The 24,188-nt window shown below is 34.8% G+C and overlaps 1 protein-coding gene across 1 annotated transcript in view; it reads left to right on the top strand.

The window, feature by feature from the left end:
* ATRNL1 (attractin like 1) overlaps positions 1-24,188 on the top strand; it is a 730,282-nt gene that overhangs the window by 283,687 nt on the left and 422,407 nt on the right. Inside the window, exons 22-24 of the mRNA XM_060100355.1 lie at positions 4,851-4,945; positions 8,583-8,661; positions 17,679-17,836. Coding sequence (XP_059956338.1) covers positions 4,851-4,945; positions 8,583-8,661; positions 17,679-17,836 — 332 coding nt within the window. The remainder of the gene's footprint in view (positions 1-4,850; positions 4,946-8,582; positions 8,662-17,678; positions 17,837-24,188) is intronic.

The following is a 24,188-nucleotide window of genomic DNA, read 5'->3' as shown; positions in this document are numbered from 1 at the left end:
TTATCAGTCACTCCGCATTCTCCTTTCACCTAGCCTTTGGCAACCTTTTTTCTCTCTTTAAAGATTTATCTACTCTGAGATATCGTATAAATGATATCATGGAATATGTGGTTTTTGTGAGGTTCATCCATGTTATAGCAGGTATCAGTACTTCATTCTTCTTTATGGCCAAATAATATCTTTTTATCTTTTATGCAGTGCATTTCCTTTTAACATTTAGGTTTGAATCTTCAACAGATTTTTTATCATATATTTAACATATATGTGCTCCTTTTCAATTTGTTATGATTGTCTGCTTTTAACAACATTTTCCCTGCATATGTTGAAAATTTCTATGTCTAATATTCCTCTTGAGTGATTTTCATCTCTGTTCTGTTCTGGGAGGCTTTTTCAGATTTGACCTACATGAGCTGGTTCAGAATTATGTTTTAATTCCTTTATTTTCTGATCCATTATTTTTAATTTTGCCATATCATTACATTTTGTTTTTATTTTGTTCCTTACACTTTTAACTTACCGAACTCTCTTTTTATTGTAGTCTTCAGGGTTATTATCTCATCTTTCATCTTTAATTATGTGGGGTTTTTTTAGATTTTCTTTTTCCTTTCGTGTATACTGCATACATATTTTATATAACTAAACACCTTACTCATATTAAATAATTATATATACTTACTCTATTATTGACAAAATGTTTTTCTCTTTTCTCACTATGCAAGTCAAACTAACTTAACAATACAAAAGATGTCAATTTTTAGTTTCTCTTTATTTTCATGATTTTTTTTTCATTTATACAATCAGAATTTGGAGTCAGAAGTATGAACAGCCTCATATTAACCTTAAGGTCTACCAAGTTCATATAAAAAGGGAAAGAGGGACTTCCCTGGCGGCCCAGTGGTTAAGAGTCTGCCTTCCAATGCAGGGGACGTGGGTTTGATCCCTGGCTGGGGAACTAAGATCCCACATGCCTCAGGGCAACTAAGCCCACGCACTGCAGCTGGAGAGAAGCCCACATGCCGCAGCTGAGACCTGATGCAGCCAAAAAATACAAATAAATATTTTAAAAAATAAAAAAGTGAAAGAGGTGTAAAGAAGAGTGGCTCTTCTTCATATACATTTACCCATATTTGTACGCTTCAACTTTAGATCCAATTTGGAAATTAATTGCCAGTGTCTAGTTTTCCTGGACTTATCAGAGGTAGTTTGCTGATTGTTAGCCAGAATATTTAAAAGGCAGCTGTACCATTTACAGCTGTTCCAAACTTCAGGGCTGAGTCTATGAAATCAGAGGGTTGATTTACATAGTGTTTATGGTTTTCTTCAAGCTTTGAAATATATCTTTGGTATTTTTTCGAGTCACAAAGTTTTCAAATAATTGTCTCTAGTCAGTAATATATTTTAAAATGTACAATGCAGTTTATCTCTTTTTTTTGACTATGAAAGTTTAAAATATGCTGAAAAGTATAGTAAATATATTTTCATATGTATAGTATATATACCTTTGTAGGACATAAAATCTTAAAATTATTTACCTACCAGTGAGTTTAATAAAGCTTAACACTTTACTATGTTTCCTGCAGCAACATAGGCTCCACCTCTGCTAACCTTAGTGCAGGATGGGTGCAGTTTACAGGGCTCCACCCTGTAGTCTCAGCAGCAGGATTTTCTTAAGACTTCCTTTTTTTTTGGTATGAATTTGTTGGTGCTTCCAGATTACTGCTGGTCTAGCACGCAGGTGGGGAGAGATATACAGGAAGCAAAAACAAACAAACAAATAAAACCCCTACAAACCCAAGGAACTTATGACTGGGTCATCCCTTGAGTTTTGAGGTCACTGCCTTTTACCTACCCAAAGACATTATTCTAAAATTTCTTCTCTCTCCTTTCTTATCAACTGTTTCTTTTCTACTAAATTTTGTGTATGCCAAGCAGTATAAAAACATGCTCTTTCTCCCAATTTAAAAAGGAGCTCTCTTCCCTCACTTCATCATACTCACTCCTCCTGCTATTTTGTCATTTCTTTGTACTTGTCAATAATTCAGTAAATTTTTGAGTTGATTTATAGTCAAACATGACTTTCTTTTTTATACCATAATAAAGTGGTTCATTAAAGCAGTACAAAAACTTATTTGCAAATTACACACATTTGCATAAACTTGGATGTATTTAAAATTTTAATGTTTTATGTTCTGTACCCTACTTAGCTAAGAAGTTCAGAGTAAATTACAGCATTAAGGTACATGTTTTAAGTGCCAGTTAATTATTCATTTGCAAACCCCCTAAAATACAGCAATATGATATTTAAAATTAGGGAGAGAAGTATATCTCCTGGTTAAGTGGAAAATTGTACAGTTGGCTTCTGGAAGACTTTAAGCAGGTTTAAAAGGAAACATTTTGTGTAGAATTCTAAACTCTCTTCAATTTATAATATTACTTGAATTGAGTAATGCTCCTACTAATTTTGCTCCAGGATTCAGGCTTATTTTATAGGCCAACTGACATTTGGATTGATCATTACCATGCATAATATACATTGTACTGACCTTGTACTTCCAACTCTAATAAATAACAATAGAGAAATCAAACTTGAATGCCTGGCCAAGAATTTGGTGACTGTGGCTGAGGGTGAGAGTCCATAAAGGCAAAAGAATGTCCATAAGCCTGGGACACTGCAGCCTCTACCCAGAGCTGCTCAGGTGTCCCAAGTCACCAGTCCCTACCTCCTAAAGGGCGTCTGCTCCTGACTTCTTCATGCTTAGTTTCAAACTAGAAAAAAGTAAAGATAATTATTCAGACAAGCTTTGGCAAATAGATTTGAAATGTTTACTTTTTCTCAGTGGTATCTTCCCTTTATTCTGAATTGATGTTATCTTTCCTTAATATTGCAGCCTTACTTCTAAAACCTTCTCAGCTGCAATTGACCAAGGTGATCACTCTTCTCTTTTCTAAACACTGTATTTCTTTGGCTCCCTGGACACTAAATTCTGGTTTTCTTCCTGTCTCATAGGTTGCCCTCTCAGTCTCCTTTATAGTCTTCTTTTGAGGATCTGATTATTTAACAGTGGTTTGCCTCAGGGCTCATCTCTTGAACTTCTTCTCCATCTACAACTGGTGATTCCTTGGCTTCACGGCTTTAAATCCCATCAAAAATGCTGATGATTTCCAAATTGTTATCCACTAGACTCCTGAGCTCAACATATCCCTTATAAATTCAATAAGTAACTCAGACGTAACATCTTCGAAACGAAGCTTCTAATTATTGCACACTCCCAACAAATAGAACCTATTCTTCTCACCCATCTCAGTTAATACTGATGTTTTTGCTCCGTCTTGGGTCAAAAAAAGTTACCTTTCTTTCTTTAAAATGCTACATCTATTTACTTAGCTAACCCTGTTTGTTACACCTTCCAAGTACCTCCACTGCTCTTCCTGTCTCTACCTTCACCTCTTGCTAACATTCTTGCTACAGCCTCTTTGCAAGAATCTGTTAAGACTCATTCTTTCATTGAGGCATTTGTGCTTGTTTCCTCTGCCTGGATTACGTTTTCTCTTGTAAACACCATGGTTTATTCTCTTACTACCTTTGATCTTTAAATGTTCCTTTTCAAAGTTGCAAGCATACTCCTACCTGACAGAAATTTCTCTCCTCTTCACTGGCTGATTACTCTTACACTTACTGTCATGTTATACTATATGCTCAAATTATTTATTAATTTTCAACATCCATTTGATAGAATATAAATTGCATAAGGACAGAAATCTGTATCTTTTATTGTTTTTTATCTCCAGTGCCTAGAACAGCTCTGGCCCATTGAATTTGCCTTGCATTTTCTGGCAGTCAGATGAAAAGCAGAAATGTGACCTATTACATAGTTCTCATTATCACGGATAAGTATGCCTATAATAAATTCTTAGAAAGACAGAGTGTTGCCTTACACTAAATTATATAAGAAATATATAGGGTGGATCTTATAAAGCATAAAGTAAGCAACATAAAGAATGATGCTTTGATAATAAATCCAGTGATATTGTTCCTGTCTTTACTTTTAATTTTAATAGTGTTTAATGGCTGAGGGGATAACATGAAAGGTATGTATCCAAAAGATAGAAGTCATTTCTATTTAAATAATTGGAAATATTTTTTAAAAGGTGGCAGTTTAACATTATGAGTAACACGTGAAGCTATTCATGACCTATAACATTTAAATGTTTCACCTTGGTTTCAGTATTATTATACATGGACAAAATTTAAAAACGTTTACCACTGAATTCTTTTTACCAATTGTTAATAAGAGTCACTTTTGTAGAATGATGCTTATCACAGAGTCATTTAAAAACTGCTGAAAGTAAAAACTACTACAATAATAGGTCCAAGTAAATGCATTATGGCATGTGATGAAATATTATTTAGCTATTAAAATTCATGTTTTCAAAGAATTTTGATTTTATGAAACTAGGATACCAAAATGTCTCCCCGTCTTTCTATCTACAGAATTATAACTGGAATAAAATGCACCAAAATGTTACCTGTATTTTTCTCTGATTGTAAGATTGTGGATGACTTCATTTTATTCTCTTGTGTAGTTTCCAGAATGGCTACAGTGTTTGTAGAACCTTTATAATAGCAAGAGAAGTAATAAATAGAATTTTGAAGAGTTAGGACTACTTTCATATCTATATTTTGCTTTTTGTTGCTTGATAACAAAGATTTCTATTTTGCCAGTCTTGAATAGGCCACTAAGAATTAATGAATAATTTTCAAATCTGATATGCAATATATTTTCACCTAACTTTTGTTTGTCAAACGATTTTTAAAAGTACATATTAAGATTGTATTTTTTTCCCTACAGACAGCCTTTTGATTGATTATCAGTTTACATTCAGCTTATTACAGGAAGATGATCGCCATCATACTGCCATAAACTTCATAGCAAACCCAGAACAGGTGAGAAGATAATTTAACTTTTAAAATATCAACAGATACAGCTTTTCATCACCTTTCATTGTAATTGTACCTCTTTTCAGAATTATCACACTGTAGGGCTTTTGTAGAAAGACTAATCCTGTTAATTTTTTCTTTTCGTAAGACCTAGTTATCTTTATGATTCAGAGAATTTGTGAGCTTGATATTTCAGATTTTGTAAACAGTCCTACAATTTATGCATTATTTCTATTATTTTTCAGGCTTACAACAGTGTTTATGCTTTTAATTACATTCTGAAACTGGGAGTAGTCTTTTTGAAAATATAACCCAAAGCTTCAAAATACAGGCTATCTTATATATATTTTCTTTTTTTTAAAATATACTGTTACATAGTAGTAAGTTTTCATTATATTTTTTCTAAATCAACTGTTTTATCTGAGTTATATGAATGCTACGTTTTAAAAAAATATTTTTATTGAGATGTAATTGACATATTACATTGTGTAAGTTTAAACTGTATAATATGCTGATTTAATATGTGCATATATTACAATATGATTACAAACATAACATGAGCTAACACCTCTGTCATGTCACATAATTGTAAATTTGGGGGGGCAATAATTAAAATCTAGTCTCTTAACAACTTTGAAGTTTATGATACAGTATTTGTTATCTATAATCACTATATTGTGCATTAGATCTCTAGGATTTACCTACTCTGCAAGTTTGTACCCTTTAACAACTTCTTCTGGGGGAGAAGTTCTAAGGGTTGTGCACCTTCTCCCAATCTCTCTAAGTCATGTTGGCTGTAGTGAGCCACCCACATTTTGTTTGTTTTCTCTTAGCTGATGTCAGATGTCCACACATGCTTGTTCTCTCAGTGCTCTCTGTCTTAGTGGAGACAGAAATAGGTCCTTTGGGCAGGACCATTAAAGGACAAGTATGTTGGATATATCCTACACTCTCTCTTTCCCCTGAGGGAGCAGTCATTGGCCAAGTTGATCTTTCTGATGTTGAGCTGCGCTGGCGTGGGGGAGGTGCTGACCTTGGTAAAGTGAAATTGTTCTTTTTACCCATTATAATGTGGCTATTCTCAGTTTTGTATTCATTTTTTTGTACTGTAACTTCTTAACTGGATTTTGGTCCTATCATAAAGGCGTTTTGGTCCATATATCATTGTTAAATTGTTTTCTGTCAGGGATGAGCGCTGGGACTTCCTATTCCACCATCTTGCTGATGTCACTCTTTCTCAAATGCTGTATTCTTATTATACATTAATCCAGCTTACTAAATCTATATCATATATTTTAATAGTTTTTCAAATAGGTGAAACCTCAAAATGTATCCTGGCATTCGCTAGCTTCTTTCCTCTAAAATATTTTACTGAACTTGCCAACAAATAGTTTAATTTAAATTTTCATTTTCCAGTAAAGTAAGAGCCCTCTTTCCCCAAAATAGGGAAATACTCCTTATTCCTTAGATTTTAAGGGATGCCTACATTCTTGGGACTACATTTAAAGTTTTGACTTTTAAATAAGGCTTTTTGAGGATGTCTTCTTACAAGTATAATACTCTCTTCACTGATGGTGTGTATTTTTATAAAGACATATTAATAGGTCAGAAACTACATTTTCTGTATAATAAGAATGTTTTAATAAGTGCATTGTAAACACTGTAGACTTTCTTTTTTATTGTGGTAAAACATACATAAAGTAAAATTTATCATTTTAACCATTTTTAGGTATACAATTGGGTGGCATTTAAGTACATTTGCAGTGTTATGCAACCATTACCACAATCCATCATCAAAATTTTTCATCAGTCCAAATAGAATTTCTGTATCCATTAAGCAGTAACTCCCTATTCCTCCCCTACCCCCAGCCTCTGGTAACCTTTATTCTACTTTCTGTCTCTATCAGCTTCTGTGTTCCAGGTACCTCATATATGTAATCATACAACATTTGTACTTCCGTGTCTGGCTTATTTCACTTAGCCTAATGTTTCAGTGTTTCCAGTGTTCATCCATGTTGCATCATGAATCAGAATTTAGTCTTTACCTTTGGCTTCTTGAATGTCTAATGGTAATTCCAAACTTGTAGAGTTCATTGAGGATATAAGACATTTAATATAAGTGGGATATCTGTCTCACAATCTGGGTGTAAGTAATACTTCTCTCCAGTATGATCCATAGTGTCATACACATAGGCTCAGATTAGCCATAATTCTAGTTTGCTTCTCTCTTGGCTATCCTCTCCTCCTTCAATTTCCAGAAAAACTTGAATTCTTACAAATGTCACAGCTTTCAGTTTTACTTTCTGCTGTATTGTTCAGTTGAAGCCAAGAGCCCAGACACATGTTTTTGGAAACTGAAGGACACTAAACTATCAAGAGAAGTGCCACCAAGGATGCTTGTAACATCATTATAACTAATTTATAATTATATTTATACCATTTATAATTAAAGAGAAATTCAACTTGGAACAATTTCTGAAATTAAAATGGATTATTGGTCTGGGCTTCCTACTTATCCTACAAAAAAATTAAAAAATAGGTACCTTCATTATTTATGCATTTATTATATTTTGAAAACAGATATAATTCTAACCCACTGTACATCATCTCCAGCCAATGCTTTCATGTGAACAATTTCTGGAATAGTTTCTTGTATAATATCTTGCTGAACTTATCCACATCTAACAACAATGTTCTAAATGACTAATTTTGTCATTTACTGTGGTAGTCACCTCTTCCAGTCCAGTATATTTCCTTGACCTTAAATGTATTTTATAGGGCTTTAGTGATGGTACCACATATTTCAGTAATGCCTAAACTTGAGAGGATGAACTAAAAATTAAAGAAGAGTTCTGTAGTTTCCTATATCAGTTGCAAATTTTGTGTGACCTTTCTAGCAATAATACCAGTTATTCTCACATTTCCCCGACCCAAAATAAGGCACACACAATCATGAAGATGTGACTTCAAGATAAAAATAATGATTTAAGTTTTCTTAGGGGTACACTGTGTCTACCATGTTTTGTTTTCATAGAAAAGCAACTATTTTTGAACCACTCCATTAATAATAAAAAAATCAACCCCTTCTCAGAGGTCAGCAATCATGCCTTCTTTCTGAGTCCCCTGGTAAGGAAGAAGATGAAGAATCTTATTTAATGTTCACAAGAAAGTCTTTAGGGAAGTCATGAAATCCCCATTTCAGAGATAAGGAAACTGATTTTTGGGAAGGAGAGGTAACCTTCCCTGTATCAACCAGCATGTACATTAAAGAGCTAAGATTTGAACCCAAGGTCTCCTGACTCAATGATGCATAGTCTTTATAAACTCATTTTGTTGCCTCATGAACATGACTTAATTAATACGAAGCCGCAATTGCTAAAATATTGAATTATAGCAGCCCCTGGCTTACATAGAGAAGGCCAGATTATAGTAGGGAAGATAAATGGGAACTTTAAATACACCTTTGAATTTATCACCTATATTTTTTCATTAAAAAAGTGTAATTGGTGTCTACACTTTCTCACTTGAGTATTGACATGATGTTTACAGTTTGAGAAATATAGCATGGACATAATTAAAACAGTAAACATATCTATCTAGTATAATTTGATTTTTTTAACCACAATATTTTCTTTCTTGGTAGTCAAACAAAAATTTGGATATTTCAATTAACGCATCAAACAACTTTAATCTCAACATTACATGGTCAGTTGGTTCAACAGGTAAGAGAATTTTGTTGTCATGTGTCTTTCACTTCTGTTCCTATATGTAGGGTGTTCTAATATGACCTTTTATGTTAATTTAAGTAATTGAAATTAAAAAATATTATATGGCATATATATACTATATGCCATAATTATGCATATAATAATACCTGCTGTTTCAGGTAAAAATAATAAGTAAACTTTCTCCCTAATTCAATTAAAATTAGGTGGATAACAACATTTTACACTACTTAATTTTTTTATGACAGTTTTATGAATTCCTGTGATTTTAATTAAGATAGATTACTTCTTTAATGACTAAAGAGGCTGAGATTTCAATTCCTTGATTCACCATTGAAGCTATAAATTTAATTATTGACCTTAATATTGATATAAGACAGTGAATTTTTTCTGTATATGCTGATAAATTACCAATTTATCTATTACTTTTAAGCTTACCCCCTACCTTTGTCAGCTCTGGTGCTGAGAGAGGGTAAAAAAACCCTGCACTTAATAGTTCTTCCATAATAAGGTTTATAAGTTGAAATCGTTAACTTTTAAGAAACATAACTAAGAAGAAGTACAAATCTGTATGCTGTATTCTGAAAAAGTATTCTCACCGTTTTATATTTACATTTTAGGAAATTCTATTGCTTTTTACTTTCTATGTAAAAGATACACTGTTGCATAAAAGTGCTGGAAACTTTTTAAAGAAAATATATGTATCCTTAGAAATCCATATTTGATTTCTTAAAATTAACTTATTATGCTATTTTAATATGTAGAATAATGGAAACAGAAGTCAAGAGTGAAGAGGTCTTTGCAATTCCAGATTTTATATTACATGTGTAAAAATGGAAAAGATTAGACAATTATGTAGATATTTTGTTCCAATAGTGCAAACATATAGTGAAGTCTTGGCTCTGTGAGTTTCATTAATAAGAATTCATGGTCGTATTCGTTGCCTCCACACCTCATCTCCGATTTATTGGTCTGTCGTACGGCGGCGAGCAGAGTGAGCTTGGACTCGGAAACCCAAATTTGATGGTTGGGACTGGAAGGGGTATAAGAAAACAGCTACTTGGATGGAGCTGGAAATCTGTTACCCAGCCAGAAAGGACTACATTACAAGTGACTGGTTTTGGCAAGTAAAGACTTTCTCCAGGAGACTTCCGGGTAAGATGGCGGAAGAGTAAGACGCGGAGATCACCTTCCTCCCCACAGATACACCAGAAATACAGCTACACGTGGAACAACTCCTACAGAACACCTACTGAACGCTGGCAGAAGACCCCAGACCTCCCAAAAGGCAAGAAACTCCCCACATACCTGGGTAGGGCAAAGCAGAGAGATTCCCGCACAGAGGAGCGGTGCCGAGCGGCACTCACCAGCCCGAGAGGCTTGTCTGCTCCCCCGCCGGGGCAGGCGGCGCTGGAGCTGAGGCTCGGGCTTCGGTCAGAGCGCAGGGAGAGGACTGGGGCTGGCGGCGAGAACTCAGCCTGAAGGGGGCTAATGTGCCACAGCTAGCCGGGAGGGAGTCCGGGAAAACTCTGGAGCTGCCGAAGAGGCAGGAGATTTTTTCTTCCCTCTTGGTTTCCTGGTGCGCGAGGAGAGGGGATTAAGAGCGCCGCGTAAAGGAGCTCCAGAGACGGGCGCGAGTCGCGGCTGAAAGCGCAGAGCCCAGAGACGGGCGTGGGACGCTAGGGCTGCTGCTGCCGCCGCCAAGAAGCCTGTGTGCGAGCAGGTCACTGTCCACACCGCCCTTCCGGGAGCCTGTGCAGCCTGCCACTGCCGGGGTCCCGGGATCCAGGGGCGGCTTCCCTGGGAGAACGCACGGCGCGCCTCAGGCTGGTGCAACGTCACGCCGACCTCTGCCGCTGCAGGCTCGCCCCGCACTCCGTGCCCCTCCCTCCCGCCCGGCCTGAGGGAGCCAGAGTCCCCGAAGAGGCTGCTCCTTTAACCCTGTCCTGTCTGAGCGAAGAACAGACGCTCTCCGGCGACCTACACGCAGAGGCGGGGCCAAATCCAAAGCTGAGACCCAGGAGCTGTGAGAACAAAGAAGAGAAAGGGAAACCTCTCCCAGCAGCCTCAGAAGCAGCGGATTAAAGCTCCACAATCAACTCCATGTACCCTGCATCTGTGGAATACATGAATAGACAACAAATCATCCCAAATTGAGGAGCCAGGAGTCAGTGCTGTGCCTCTGAGGTGGGAGAGCCAACTTCAGGACACTGGTCCACAAGAAACCTCCCAGCTCCACATAATATCAAACGGCGAAAATCTTCCAGAGATCTCCATCTCAACACCAGCACCCAGCTTCACTCAACGACCAGCAAGCTACAGTGCTGGACACCCTATGCCAAACAACTAGCAAGACAGGAACACAACGCCACCCATTAGCAGAGAGGCTGCCTCAATTCATAAAAAGTCCCCAAACACCCCAAAACACACCACCAGACGTGGACCTGCCCACCAGAAAGACAAGATCCAGCCTCATCCACCAGAACACAGGCAGTAGTCCCCTCCACCAAGAAGCCTACACAACCCACTAAACCAACCTTAGCCACTGGGGACACACACCAAAAACAACGGGAACTACGAACCTGCAGCCTGCAAAAAGGAGACCCCAAACACAGTAACATAAGCAAAATGAGAAGACAGAAAAACACACAGCAGGAGAAGGAGCAAGATAAAAACCCACCAGACCTAACAAATGAAGAGGTAATAGGCAGTCTATCTGAAAAAGAATTCAGAATAATGATGGTAAAGATGATCCAAAATCTTGGAAATAGAATAGACAAAATGCAAGAAACAGTTAACAAGGACCTAGAAGAACTAAAGACGAATCAAGCATCGATTAAAAACACAATAAATGAAATAAAAAATACTCTAGATGGGATCAATAGCAGAATAACTGAGGCAGAAGAACGGATAAGTGAGGTGGAAGATAAAATAGTGGAAATAACTGCTGCAGAGCAAAATAAAGAAAAAAGAATGAAAAGAACAGAGGACAGTCTCAGAGACCTCTGGGACAACATTAAACGCACCAACATTCGAATTATAGGGGTTCCAGAAGAAGAAGAGAAAAAGAAAGGGACTGAGAAAATATTTGAAGAGATTATAGTTGAAAACTTCCCTAATATGGGAAAGGAAATAGTTAATCAAGTCCAGGAGGCACAGAGAGTCCCATACAGAATAAATCCAAGGAGAAATACACCAAGACACATATTAATCAAACTGTCAAAAATTAAACACAAAGAAATCATATTAAAAGCAGCAAGGCAAAAACAACAAATAACACACAAGGGAATCCCCATCAGGATAACAGCTGATCTCTCAGCAGAAACTCTACAAGCCAGAAGGGAGTGGCAGGACATACTTAAAGTGATGAAGGAGAAAAACCTGCAACCAAGATTACTCTACCCAGCAAGGATCTCATTCAGATTTGATGGAGAAATTAAAACCTTTACAGACAAGCAAAAGCTGAGAGAGTTCAGCACCACCAAACCAGCTTTACAACAAATGCTAAAGGAACTTCTCTAGGCAAGAAACACAACAGAAGGAAAAGAACTACAATAACGAACCCAAAACAATTAAGAAAATGGGAATAGGAACATACATATCAATAATTACCTTAAATGTAAATGGACTAAATGCTCCCACCAAAAGACACAGACTGGCTGAATGGATACAAAAACAAGACCCATATATATGCTGTCTACAAGAGACCCACTTCAGACCTAGAGACACATACAGACTGAAAGTAAGGGGATGGAAAAAGATATTCCATGCAAATGGAAACCAAAAGAAAGCTGGAGTAGCAATTCTCATATCAGACAAAATAGACTTTAAAATAAAGACTACTAGAAGAGACAAAGAAGGACACTACATAATGATCAAGGGATCGATCCAAGAAGAAGATATAACAATTGTAAATATTTATGCACCCAACATAGGAGCACCTCAATACATAAGGGAAATATTAACAGCCATAAAAGGAGAAATCGACAGTAACACAATCATAGTAGGGGACTTTAACACCCCACTTTCACCAATGGACAGGTCATCCAAAATGAAAATAAATAAGGAAACACAAGCTTTAAATGATACATTAAACAAGATGGACTTAATTGATATTTATAGGACATTCCATCCAAAAACAACAGAATACACATTTTTCTCAAGTGCTCATGGAACATTCTCCAGGATAGATCATATCTTGGGTCACAAATCAAGCCTTGGTAAATTTAAGAAAATTGAAATTGTATCAAGTATCTTTTCCGACCACAATGCTATGAGACTAGATATCAATTACAGGAAAAGAGCTGTAAAACATACAAACACATGGAGGCTAAACAATACACTACTTAATAACGAAGTGATCACTGAAGAAATCAAAGAGGAAATTAAAAAATACCTAGAAACAAATGACAATGGAGACACGACGACCCAAAACCTATGGGATGCAGCAAAAGCAGTTCTAAGAGGGAAGTTTATGGCAATACAATCCCACCTTAAGAAACAGGAAATATCTCGAATAAACAACCTAACCTTGCACCTAAAGCAATTAGAGAAAGAAGAACAAAAACATCCCAAAGTTAGCAGAAGGAAAGAAATCATAAAAATCAGATCAGAAATAAATGAAAAAGAAATGAAGGAAACGATAGCAAAGATCAATAAAACTAAAAGCTGGTTCTTTGAGAAGATAAACAAAATTGATAAACCATTAGCCAGACTCATCAAGAAAAAAAGGGAGAAGACTCAAATCAATAGAATTAGAAATGAAAAAGGAGAAGTAACAACTGACACTGCAGAAATACAAAAGATCATGAGAGATTACTATAAGCAACTCTATGCCAATAAAATGGACAACCTGGAAGAAATGGACAAATTCTTAGAAATGCACAACCTGCCAAGACTGAATCAGGAAGAAATAGAAAATATGAACAGACCAATCACAAGCACTGAAATTGAGACTGTGATTAAAAATCTTCCAACAAACAAAAGCCCAGGACCAGATGGCTTCACAGGCGAATTCTATCAAGCATTTAGAGAAGAGCTAACACCTATCCTTCTCAAACTCTTCCAAAATATAGCAGAGGGAGGAACACTCCCAAACTCATTCTACGAGGCCACCATCACCTTGATACCAAAACCAGACAAGGATGTCACAAAGAAAGAAAACTACAGGCCAATATCACTGATGAACATAGATGCAAAAATCCTCAACAAAATACTAGCAAACAGAATCCAACAGCACATTAAAAGGATCATACATCATGATCAAGTGGGGTTTATTCCAGGAATGCAAGGATTCTTCAATATACGCAAATCAATCAATGTGATACACCATATGAACAAACTGAAGGAGAAAAACCATATGATCATCTCAATAGATGCAGAGAAAGCTTTTGACAAAATTCAACACCCATTTATGATAAAAACCCTGCAGAAAGTAGGCATAGAGGGAACTTTCCTCAACATAATAAAGGCCATATATGACAAACCCACAGCCAGCATCGTCCTCAATGGTGAAAAACTGAAACCATTTCCACTAAGATCAGGAACAAGACAAGGTTGCCCACTCTCACCACTCTTATTCAACCTAGTTTTGGAAGTTTTAGCCACAGCAATCAGAGAAGAAAAGGAAATAAAAGGAATCCAAATGGGAAAAGAAGAAGTAAAGCTGTCACTGTTTGCAGATGACATGATACTATACATAGAGAATCCTAAAGATGCTACCAGAAAACTACTAGAGCTAATCAATGAATTTGGTAAAGTTGCAGGATACAAAATTAATGCACAGAAATCTCTGGCATTCCTATATACTAATGATGAAAAATCTGAAAGTGAAATCAAGGAAACACTCCCATTTACCATTGCAACAAAAAGAATAAAATATCTAGGAATAAACCTACCTAAGGAGACAAAAGACCTGTATGCAGAAAATTATAAGACACTGATGAAAGAAATTAAAGATGATACAAACAGATGGAGAGATGTACCATGTTCTTGGATTGGAAGAATCAACATTGGGAAAATGACTCTACTACCCAAAGCAATCTACACATTCAATGCAATACCTATCAAACTACCAATGGCATTTTTCACAGAACTAGAACAAAAAATTTCACAATTTGTATGGAAACACAAAAGACCCCGAATAGCCAAAGCAATCTTGAGAACGAAAAACGGAGCTGGAGGAATCAGGCTCCCTGACTTCAGACTATACTACAAAGCTACAGTAATCAAGACAGTATGGTACTGGCACAAAAACAGAAAGATAGATCAATGGAACAGGATAGAAAGCCCAGAGATAAACCCACGGACATATGGTCACCTTATCTTTGATAAAGGAGGCAGGAATGTACAGTGGAGAAAGGACAGTCTCTTCAATAAGTGGTGCTGGGAAAACTGGACAGGGACATGTAAAAGTATGAGATTAGGGCTTCCCTGGTGGCGCAGTGGTTGAGAGTCCGCCTGCCGATGCAGGGGACGCGGGTTCGTGCCCCGATCCCAGAAGATCCCACATGCCGCGGAGCGGCTGGGCCCGCGAGCCATGGCCGCGGAGCCTGTGTGTCCGGAGCCTGTGCTCCGCAACGGGAGAGGCCACAGCAGTGAGAGGCCCGCGTACAGCAAAAAAAAAAAAAAAAAAAAAAGTATGAGATTAGATCACTCCCTAACACCATACACAAAAATAAGCTCAAAATGGATTAAAGACCTAAATGTAAGGCCAGACACTATAAAACTCCTAGAGGAAAACATAGGCAGAACACTCTATGACATAAATCACAGCAAGATCCTTTTTGACCCACCTCCTAGAGAAATGGAAATAAAGACAAAAATAAACACATGGGACCTAATGAAACTTCAAAGCTTTTGCACAGCAAAGGAAAACATAAACAAGACGAAAAGACAACCCTCAGAATGGGAGAAAATATTTGCAAATGAAGCAACTGACAAAGGATTAATCTCCAAAATTTATAAGCAACTCATGCAGCTCAATAGCAAAAAAACAAACAACCCAATCCAAAAATGGGCAGAAGACCTAAATAGACATTTCTCCACAGAAGATATACAGACAGCCAACAAACACATGAAAGGATGCTCAACATCTTTACTCATTAGAGAAATGCAAATCAAAACTACAATGAGATATCATCTCACACCAGTCAGAATGGCCATCATCAAAAAATCTAGAAACAATAAATGCTGGAGAGGTTGTGGAAAAAAGGGAGCACTCTTGCACTGCTGGTGGGAATGTGAATTGGTACAGCCACTATGGAGAACGGTATGGAGGTTCCTTAAAAAACTACAAATAGAACTACCATATGACCCAGCAATCCCACTACTGGGCATATACCCTGAGAAAACCATAATTCAAAAAGAGACATGTACCAAAATGTTTATAGCAGCCCTATTTACAATAGCCCGGAGATGGAAACAACCTAAGTGTCCATCATCGGATGAATGGATAAAGAAGATGTGGCACATATATACAATGGAATATTACTCAGCCATAAAAAGAAATGAAATTGAGCTATTTGTAATGAGGTGGATGGACCTAGAGTCTGTCATACAGAGTGAAGTAAGTCAGAAAGAGAAAGACAAATACTGTATGCTGACACATATATATGGAATTTAAGAAAAAAATGTCATGAAGAACATTGGGGTAAGACAGGAATAAAGACACAGACCTACTAGAGAATGGACTTGAGGATATGGGGAGAGGGAAGGGTAAGCTGTGACAAAGTGAAAGAGCGGCATGGACATATATACACTACCAAACGTAAGGTAGATAGCTAGTGGGAAGCAGCCGCATAGCACAGGGAGATCAGCTCGGTTCTTTGTGACCGCCTGGAGGGGTGGGATAGGGAGGGTGGGAGGGAGACGCAAAAGGGAGGGGATATGGGAACATATATATATGTATAACTGATTAAATTTGTAAAATAAAAAAAAAATTAAAAAAAATAAAATAAATAAAAATAAAAAAAATAAAAAAATAAAAAAAAGAATTCATGATAACTTGTACTGTAAATTTGAAATTCTGCATAATAAACTGACTCTACAAGAGTTTTAAAATTTGTCAACATAAATACATAAAACCTGTGTAATCATTTTAGAACAGTGGTTTTAATATGCAAGAGATCACTTGTAACCTTCAGAGTCCCAGAACCAAATCTCAGAAATTTTGATTTATCAGTTTGGAAGATGTCATCAGGAAATCTGCATTTTTAAAAAGCATCCAAGGTTATTTTGGAAGAGGTCATCAGTTAGAAATTAATTCAGTTGCTCATATCCTAGTTATTTTTACTGTTAAGGTGGAGGGCTTGGTTAGATTGTTGGAAATTCTTTCTTCCATTTGGTTAATTTCAGTAAATATTTATTGAGTACCCAATATGTGTTTAACTAATTGAACGTTTAACTCATATTTTAAATTGTATCCTCCCAATTTATTCAAAGTAGTGGTGGTTCAATTTGCGGTAAACAAAAAAATTTGATTTCTTTTCCATTTTTAAATTGGATTGAGACATGTGAAATATGTACTGATTTGTTTTGAAAGACTCTTTGGAGAAGTAGAGAAAACTCAGTTTCTGAAGCCTTATATACCTGAGTTCCAAAAAGGACTTTACTGTTCAGTAGCTATAATAAACTTAAGGCAAGTGTCTTAATCTTTCTGAGGCTCAGTTTTCAGTTTGAAAAACAGAGCTGGAATATCTCTGGGATAAATTTTTTTTTAGAATAGAATATAAAGTCTCTAAGCCAGTGCCTAGTACATAGCACTTAATCAATGGTATCACTTTAAAAAATAATTTTTATACTAAATATGTTTCCATTATATCAATATGTGTGACAAATCTCATTTTCTTTTTCTTTGTCATTCTAAGTTGTAAAACATGACTTTATTTGGATAGTTATGTTCTTATAAGTATAGTTACAAAAATTAAGTAAATATATATATGTATATATTATGTTAATAAAGATACCTGTTTCCTAATATGAATTATTTAAATTTGTTATTATTTACATTTTAGCTGGAACAATATCTGGGGAGGAGACCCCTATAGTTTCCAAGACTAATATAAAAGAATACAGAGATAGTTTTTCCTATGAAAAATTTAACTTTAGAAGCAATCCAAACATTACGTTCTATGTGTACGTCAGCAACTTTTCATGGCCCATTAAAATACAGGTAAGTGTTAATAGTATTTAATCTAATGACCATTGAGTATTTTCATTACAAAAAGAATGCTGTTTTTGTTCAAAGAGGTGATAAAGATTTGTATATTTTGAGCAATATGAAAACAAGTATTGACCCTCCATACAAAGGATACAGTTAATGTCTGTGATGATGAGTGTCTTTGTAAAAAATGTTTACACAAATAATATGGAATTAACCAAAGAATGTACTAATTTTTCATTGAGATTATATTCTTTAAAAATGCATCAAAATTTGAAATAACTATATTGTTTGTATTTTCTGATTATTTTTATTCTTTGAGGGTTAAATAGATACTCTTTTCTTACAATCCAACTTGAAATCATTTGCTGTGTTTAGTAATCTTTATTATATACTGAACATAATTCAAACCTTCATTAAAAATTTAGGATTAGCAGTACATAATAGTTAATTCTTTAAGGCTCACTACCTTTCACTATTGATTTATCTACTCTATATATGTTGTATATTTTATTTTTATTGTGTTTAGTGATAGCCTGCTAAAGGCTTTTGATTTATTGCTAGGAACATTTAGGATGTTCTTTCTATGTTGAAATAGTCAAGGTTGTATTCTTAATTTATGCTTTTATAAAAGAAAAAGTCTATATGTTTTAATGTTGGGATTTATTTATTCACCCTTTTATGACTGTTTGATTAGAATGAATTCAAATTAGTTTACTAAATAGCTCACGTGTGCCAAGCTCTGTGCTGAGCCATTATGTTTTATAATCTTTAAAAAATTACAGATCATTTACTCTTCTTTTATATAGAAAATTTTGCGTGTTTTATTTATATTAATTTCTATGTGATTTGTGGGAGGACTGAGTGATTTGTAAAAATCATTTGTTTGCTGGAAAAATTCTTATTGTAAGGTTGATTCCATGTCTAAGTTAAGGAAATTACTTACCTGTTCAAGAAATATTAGTACAAATTACTACTCAGTAAATAGTAATAGAAATTAATTTGATAAAGTTACTTTTTCATTGTGATTGAATTAGTTGCTAATATAGTAAAAAAAAGAATGCCAGAAATATTTCCTTGTAGTTTTTTAGAATTTTGACTTTGAGGATGCTAGATATATCATTTCATTTTCTAAGATTTATATAGAAATGTTAATCAGATTTCACTTGTTTTATTCAGATTATGATTGAAGGTGACAAAAGGGCTCATCCTTGAGCTTATTAAATAGTAATTGAAAATGAAAGAATTGTTACATTTTTTATTGTTTCCTGCCCTTTATTTCATGGCTATCTAATTATATTTTATTTTTAAGCAAATTACACAGTTACTTTAGAATGTTCATGAATATTTAATGGTTAGAAATTAACTTTCTAAATTGGATTTTCTTTTGAGATCATACTAGTAATATATTCTTGAAGCCAAACCAGAATTTGAATAATGAAGTTAAAATATCCCACTCTCCCAAAATAATAAAATGTGGAAAATAACCGTGATGGTCAAGATAGGTAGAGCCCAGTTCTTAGTCTTTGAGTAAAATCACCACATTAGTCCTATGGGATATGTTATATTAAGGCAGATGAGTATGTGTGTTTGTTTACAGAACTGTAATAAACTTTCCATTTTTAAACATAAAATAGTAAAATTATTTGAATTGAGATCTATTTGCTAATAGAATTGAATTACATTGATTTTTGAATGTTTAACCATCCTTACTAATCAGGGGTAAGCTCCACTTAGTCATTTTGTATTATACCTTTAATATATTGTTGCATTTGATTTGTTAAAATTTTAAGAATTTCTGTACCTATGTTTATGAGGCATGTTAGTTTGTAGTTTTCTATTATTATAATCTTGTTGATTTTGTAGCATGGTACTGCTGGCCTTATAAAATAAATTGGGAAGTATTCCTTCCTGTGTAATTTTCTGAAAGAATTGATATAGAATTCACATTATTTCCTTCTTAAATTTGTGGTAGAATTCAACATTGAATGAATTTTAACTTGTGATTTTCTTTATGGGAATGTTTTAACTACAACTTTAATTTCCTTAATAGATTGAGAGCTTTTCTGGTTATCTATTTTTTCTTGAATGAGCTCTGTCTGTTTGTGTCTCTCAGTTGTGTCTTTCCCATTTTATCTAATTTGTAGAATTTATTGGCAAAAGATTTTTAACAATATTCACATATCATCCACTGATGTCATCTAATTCCTGGTATTGGTAATTAGTTTCCCCTCTCTTTTTTTCTTTTCTTGGTCAGTCTGGTTAGAGAATTATTAATTTCATTTATTTTTCTATTTTTTATTTCATTAATTTATTCTCTCTAATTATTCCTTCTTTTGCTTCCTTGACATTAATTTGCTCTTCTTTTTCTGATGTCTTAAGGTGAATGCTTTCTAATTTCCTTTTTGATTTCCTCCTTGATCAGTGGGGTATTTAAAAGTGGGATATTTTATTTCCAACTATTTAGAGAATTTCTAGAAACGCTTCTGTCACTTATCGCTAATTTAATTCCAGTGTAGTTGCAGAATATATTTTGAATGATTTGAATTTTTAAAAAATTATTGAGACTTATGGTCCAGTGTTTTTGACAGAATAACGGCTCCACAAAGGTTACCACGTCCTAATCTCTGGTACCTGTGGATATATTATCTTACATGGACAAAGAGGACTTTGAAGATGTGATTAAGTTTAGGACATTAAGATGATTACTCTGAGTTACCGGGGTGGACCAACCTAACTACATGAATCTTAATGTAACCATTTTTGGCTGAGGTCAGGGTCAGAGGGTGCCTACAGAAGAATGGTCAGAGGGAAGCAACATTACTGGTTTTGAATATGGAGGAAGGGGGCTCGAGCCAAGGAATATAGACTCCAGAAGCTACAAAAGTTGAGGAAACAGATTCTTCACTAGAACCTCTAAAAAGAAATGCAGCCTTGCTGACACCTTGATTTTAGTCCACTGAAGCCTCTATCAGATTTCTAACATACAGAACTATAAGACAGTAAATATGAATTGTCTTAAGCCACTAACACTGGGTTAATTGGTTACTACAGCAATGGAAAATGAATAAAGCTAGTGTCTTAGTCCATTTGGGCTGCTATGAAAAAATACTATTGACTGCATAGCTTATAAACAACAGAAATTCATCGCTTACCGTTCTGGAGGCTGGGAAGTCCAAGGTCAAGGCACCAGAATGATCAGGTTTTGGTGATGGCCCTTTTCCTGGTTTATAGCCTGTGCCCTCTTGCTGTGTTCTTACATGATGGAAGAGGATGGGGAGCTCTGTGGGACTGCTTTTATAGGAGCACTAATCCCATTCATGAGCAATCTACCCTCATGACCTACCTAATCACCTTTCGAAGACCATAGCACCCAGATATGAATCTATTTTGGTAAATGTTCCTTGGACAGTTGCAAAAGAGGCATGTTCTCCTCTTGTTGGGTGAAGTCTTGTACAAATGTCAATTAGGGCAGGTTGGTTGATCTCTTTTTCAAGTCGTCTAGTGTCCACATTGATGCCCTGTCAATTTGAAAAATGAGCGTCGAAATCTCTGACTGTAACTGTAGGTTAGTTTATTTGTTCTTGTAGTTCTAGCAGTTTTTACATCATGTATTTTGAAGCTCTCTTACTTAGATGGATAAATGTTTAGGGTTTTTATGTGTTCTTGATGAATTGGTGACTTGACCTCTTTATTGTTAGGAAATGTCTTTCTATATTCCTGGTAATATTCTTTGCTTTAAAATTTATTTACAAGAAATTAAAATTTATTTTGCCAAATATTAATAGTAAAGTCACTCCAGTTTTTTAAAATTACTGCTAGAATGCTATGTTACTCTTCATCCTTCTACTTTAGCCAATTTGTGCTTTTATATTTAAAGTGGATTTATTTTAGGTAGCGTATAATTGTCTTTTTCATCCAATCCTAAATCATGTACATGTAACATATATATATTTACAGGCATACCTCATTTTATTGAGCTTTCCTTAATTGCAGTTTGCAGATACTGCGTTTCTTACAAATTGAAGGTTTGTGCCAACCCTGAGTTGAGCAGGTCTATAGGCACCATTTTTCCAAAACATCTGCTCACTTTGTGTCCCTGTGTCTCATTTTGGTAATTCTCATGATATTTCAAACTTTTTTGCTATTATTATATTTGTTTTGGTGATCTGTGATCAGTGATCTTTGATGTTACTACTAGGACTCAGTGAAGGCTCAGATGATGGTTAGCATTTTCAGCAATAAAGAATTTTTAAATTTAGGTATGTATTGTGTTGGCCAAAAAGTTCATTTGGTTTTAAGTAAAAATAAAAGACATATTTTTTCATTTTCATCAAGAGCTTTATCTAGCAACATATTCATTAACCAAATGAACTTTTTGGCCAACCCAATACATTTTTTTAGATATAATGCTATTGCACACTTAACAGACTATAATATAGTACAAATATAATTTTTTTTTACAAATATAATTTTTATATGCACTGGGAAACCAAAAAACATTAAGTGAAATGCTTTATTGCAATATTTGCTTTATTGCAGTGGTCTGGAACTGAACCTGCAATATCTTTGAGGTATTACTGTATGTCTTTGGGTTTAAATCTAACATCTTGCTATTTGTTTTCTATTTTTCTTATTTGTTTATTGTTCATTCCTTTCTTTTTTCTGCCATATTTTTTGAATTCAGCATTTTTTATGATTTAATTTTATCCTTTTTGTTGGCTTATTAGCTACAACTCTGTTGTGTTGTTTTAGTGATTATTTTATAGTTTATCATATACATCTTAAACTTTTCATTGTCTATAAGAGATATTACATCACTCATTTTTTGTATATTAACCTTAAAAAGTGTACTTTCATTTCCTTCCCCCTGACCTTTGTGCCATTGTTGAATATATTTTACTGCTTCATGTATTATAAAATTCACACTACGCTTTTACTATTTTTGATAGTCAGTTTTATTTAAAGATATTAAAAATAAGAAAACATCTTTTTTTACCTACATATTTACTGTTTCCATCATTCATCATTTCCTTTTCTTTTTTGTAAATCCAAATTTCTTTTTTCTTTAATTTTTATTTTATATTGGAGCATAGTTGATTAACAATGTTCTGTTAGTTTCAGGTCTGCAGCAAAGTGATTCAGTTATACATATATATGTATCTATTCTTTTTCAAATTCTTTCCCCATTTAGGTTATTACAGAATAACGTAGCATTCCCTGTGCTATACAGTAGGTCCTTGTGGGTTATCTGTTTTAAATATAGCAGTGTGTACTATGTAATATCACTTTCCTACTGCCTAAGGGACGTCCTTTAACAGTTTAGTGTAGATCTGCTGACAATGCATTATATCTGCCTGTATTTCTGAAAAAAATCTTTATTTCACTTTTTTTGGGGGGGTGTTAAAGAATTTTAAATTGTAGCTTTTTCCTTTCATTATTTTAAAGATGTTTATACAGTCCTTTGGTTTCTGTTGTTTCTAATGAGAAATGTGTTTAACCTTACTGTTCCTTTGTATGTAATGGCTCATTTTCCTCTTTCTGCATTAAAAATTTTTTTCTCTTTATCACTGATTTTGGCCAATTTGATTATGATGTGTATAGGTGTGGTTTTTTTTATGTTTCCTGTGCATGGGTTTTACTGACCTTCATAAATTCATAAAATTATAGTTTTCACGAAATTTAGAAAATGTTCAGCCATTATTTCTCAGTTTTTTTCCCCACTTCTCTCTTCTTTAGGAATTCCAATTTTATGTATATTAAACTGCTTGAAATTGTTCCTTTGCCCACTAATGCTCTATTCTTGATTTTTATTCATTCTTTTCTTTTCTCTCTGTGTTTCACTTTGGATATTTTTGGTACTTATATCTTCAACTTCATTAATCTTCTCTTCTGTAGTATCCAATCTCATATTAATCCCATCCAGTGTATTTTTCATCTCAGACATTATATTTTTTATTTCTAGAATTTTGATAAGGTTTTTAGAAAAAATGTTCCTACTTAACGTGGTCCATTGATTTTCTGCCATCTTGAACATATGGAATTACAGTTACTATAACTCTTTCAATGTCCTTGTCTGCACATTCTATCATTTGTGTCATTTCTGAGGCTTTTTTTCCTATTGTTTTATTTTGCTTTTCCTTATGAGTCATATTTTGATTGCATGCCAGACATTCTGAGTTTTACCTTTTCAGGTGCTAGATATTTATTAATTTTGATAGATAAGTTTTAGCTTTTTTCTGCAGTGGAGTTAATTTACTTGGAAAAATTTGATCTTTTCAAGGCTTATTTTTGTGCTTTGATCGGCAGGAGCAAAGCATAATTTAGCCTAGGGTTAATCTTTCCATTCCTGAGGCACTGCCCT

Source organism: Mesoplodon densirostris, chromosome 1 (assembly GCF_025265405.1).
Source record: "Mesoplodon densirostris isolate mMesDen1 chromosome 1, mMesDen1 primary haplotype, whole genome shotgun sequence".
In the NCBI taxonomy this organism is placed as follows: Eukaryota; Metazoa; Chordata; class Mammalia; order Artiodactyla; family Ziphiidae; genus Mesoplodon; species Mesoplodon densirostris.
The sequence above is the reverse complement of the archived record's forward strand: the minus strand, read 5'-3'. Positions and strand labels throughout refer to the sequence as shown.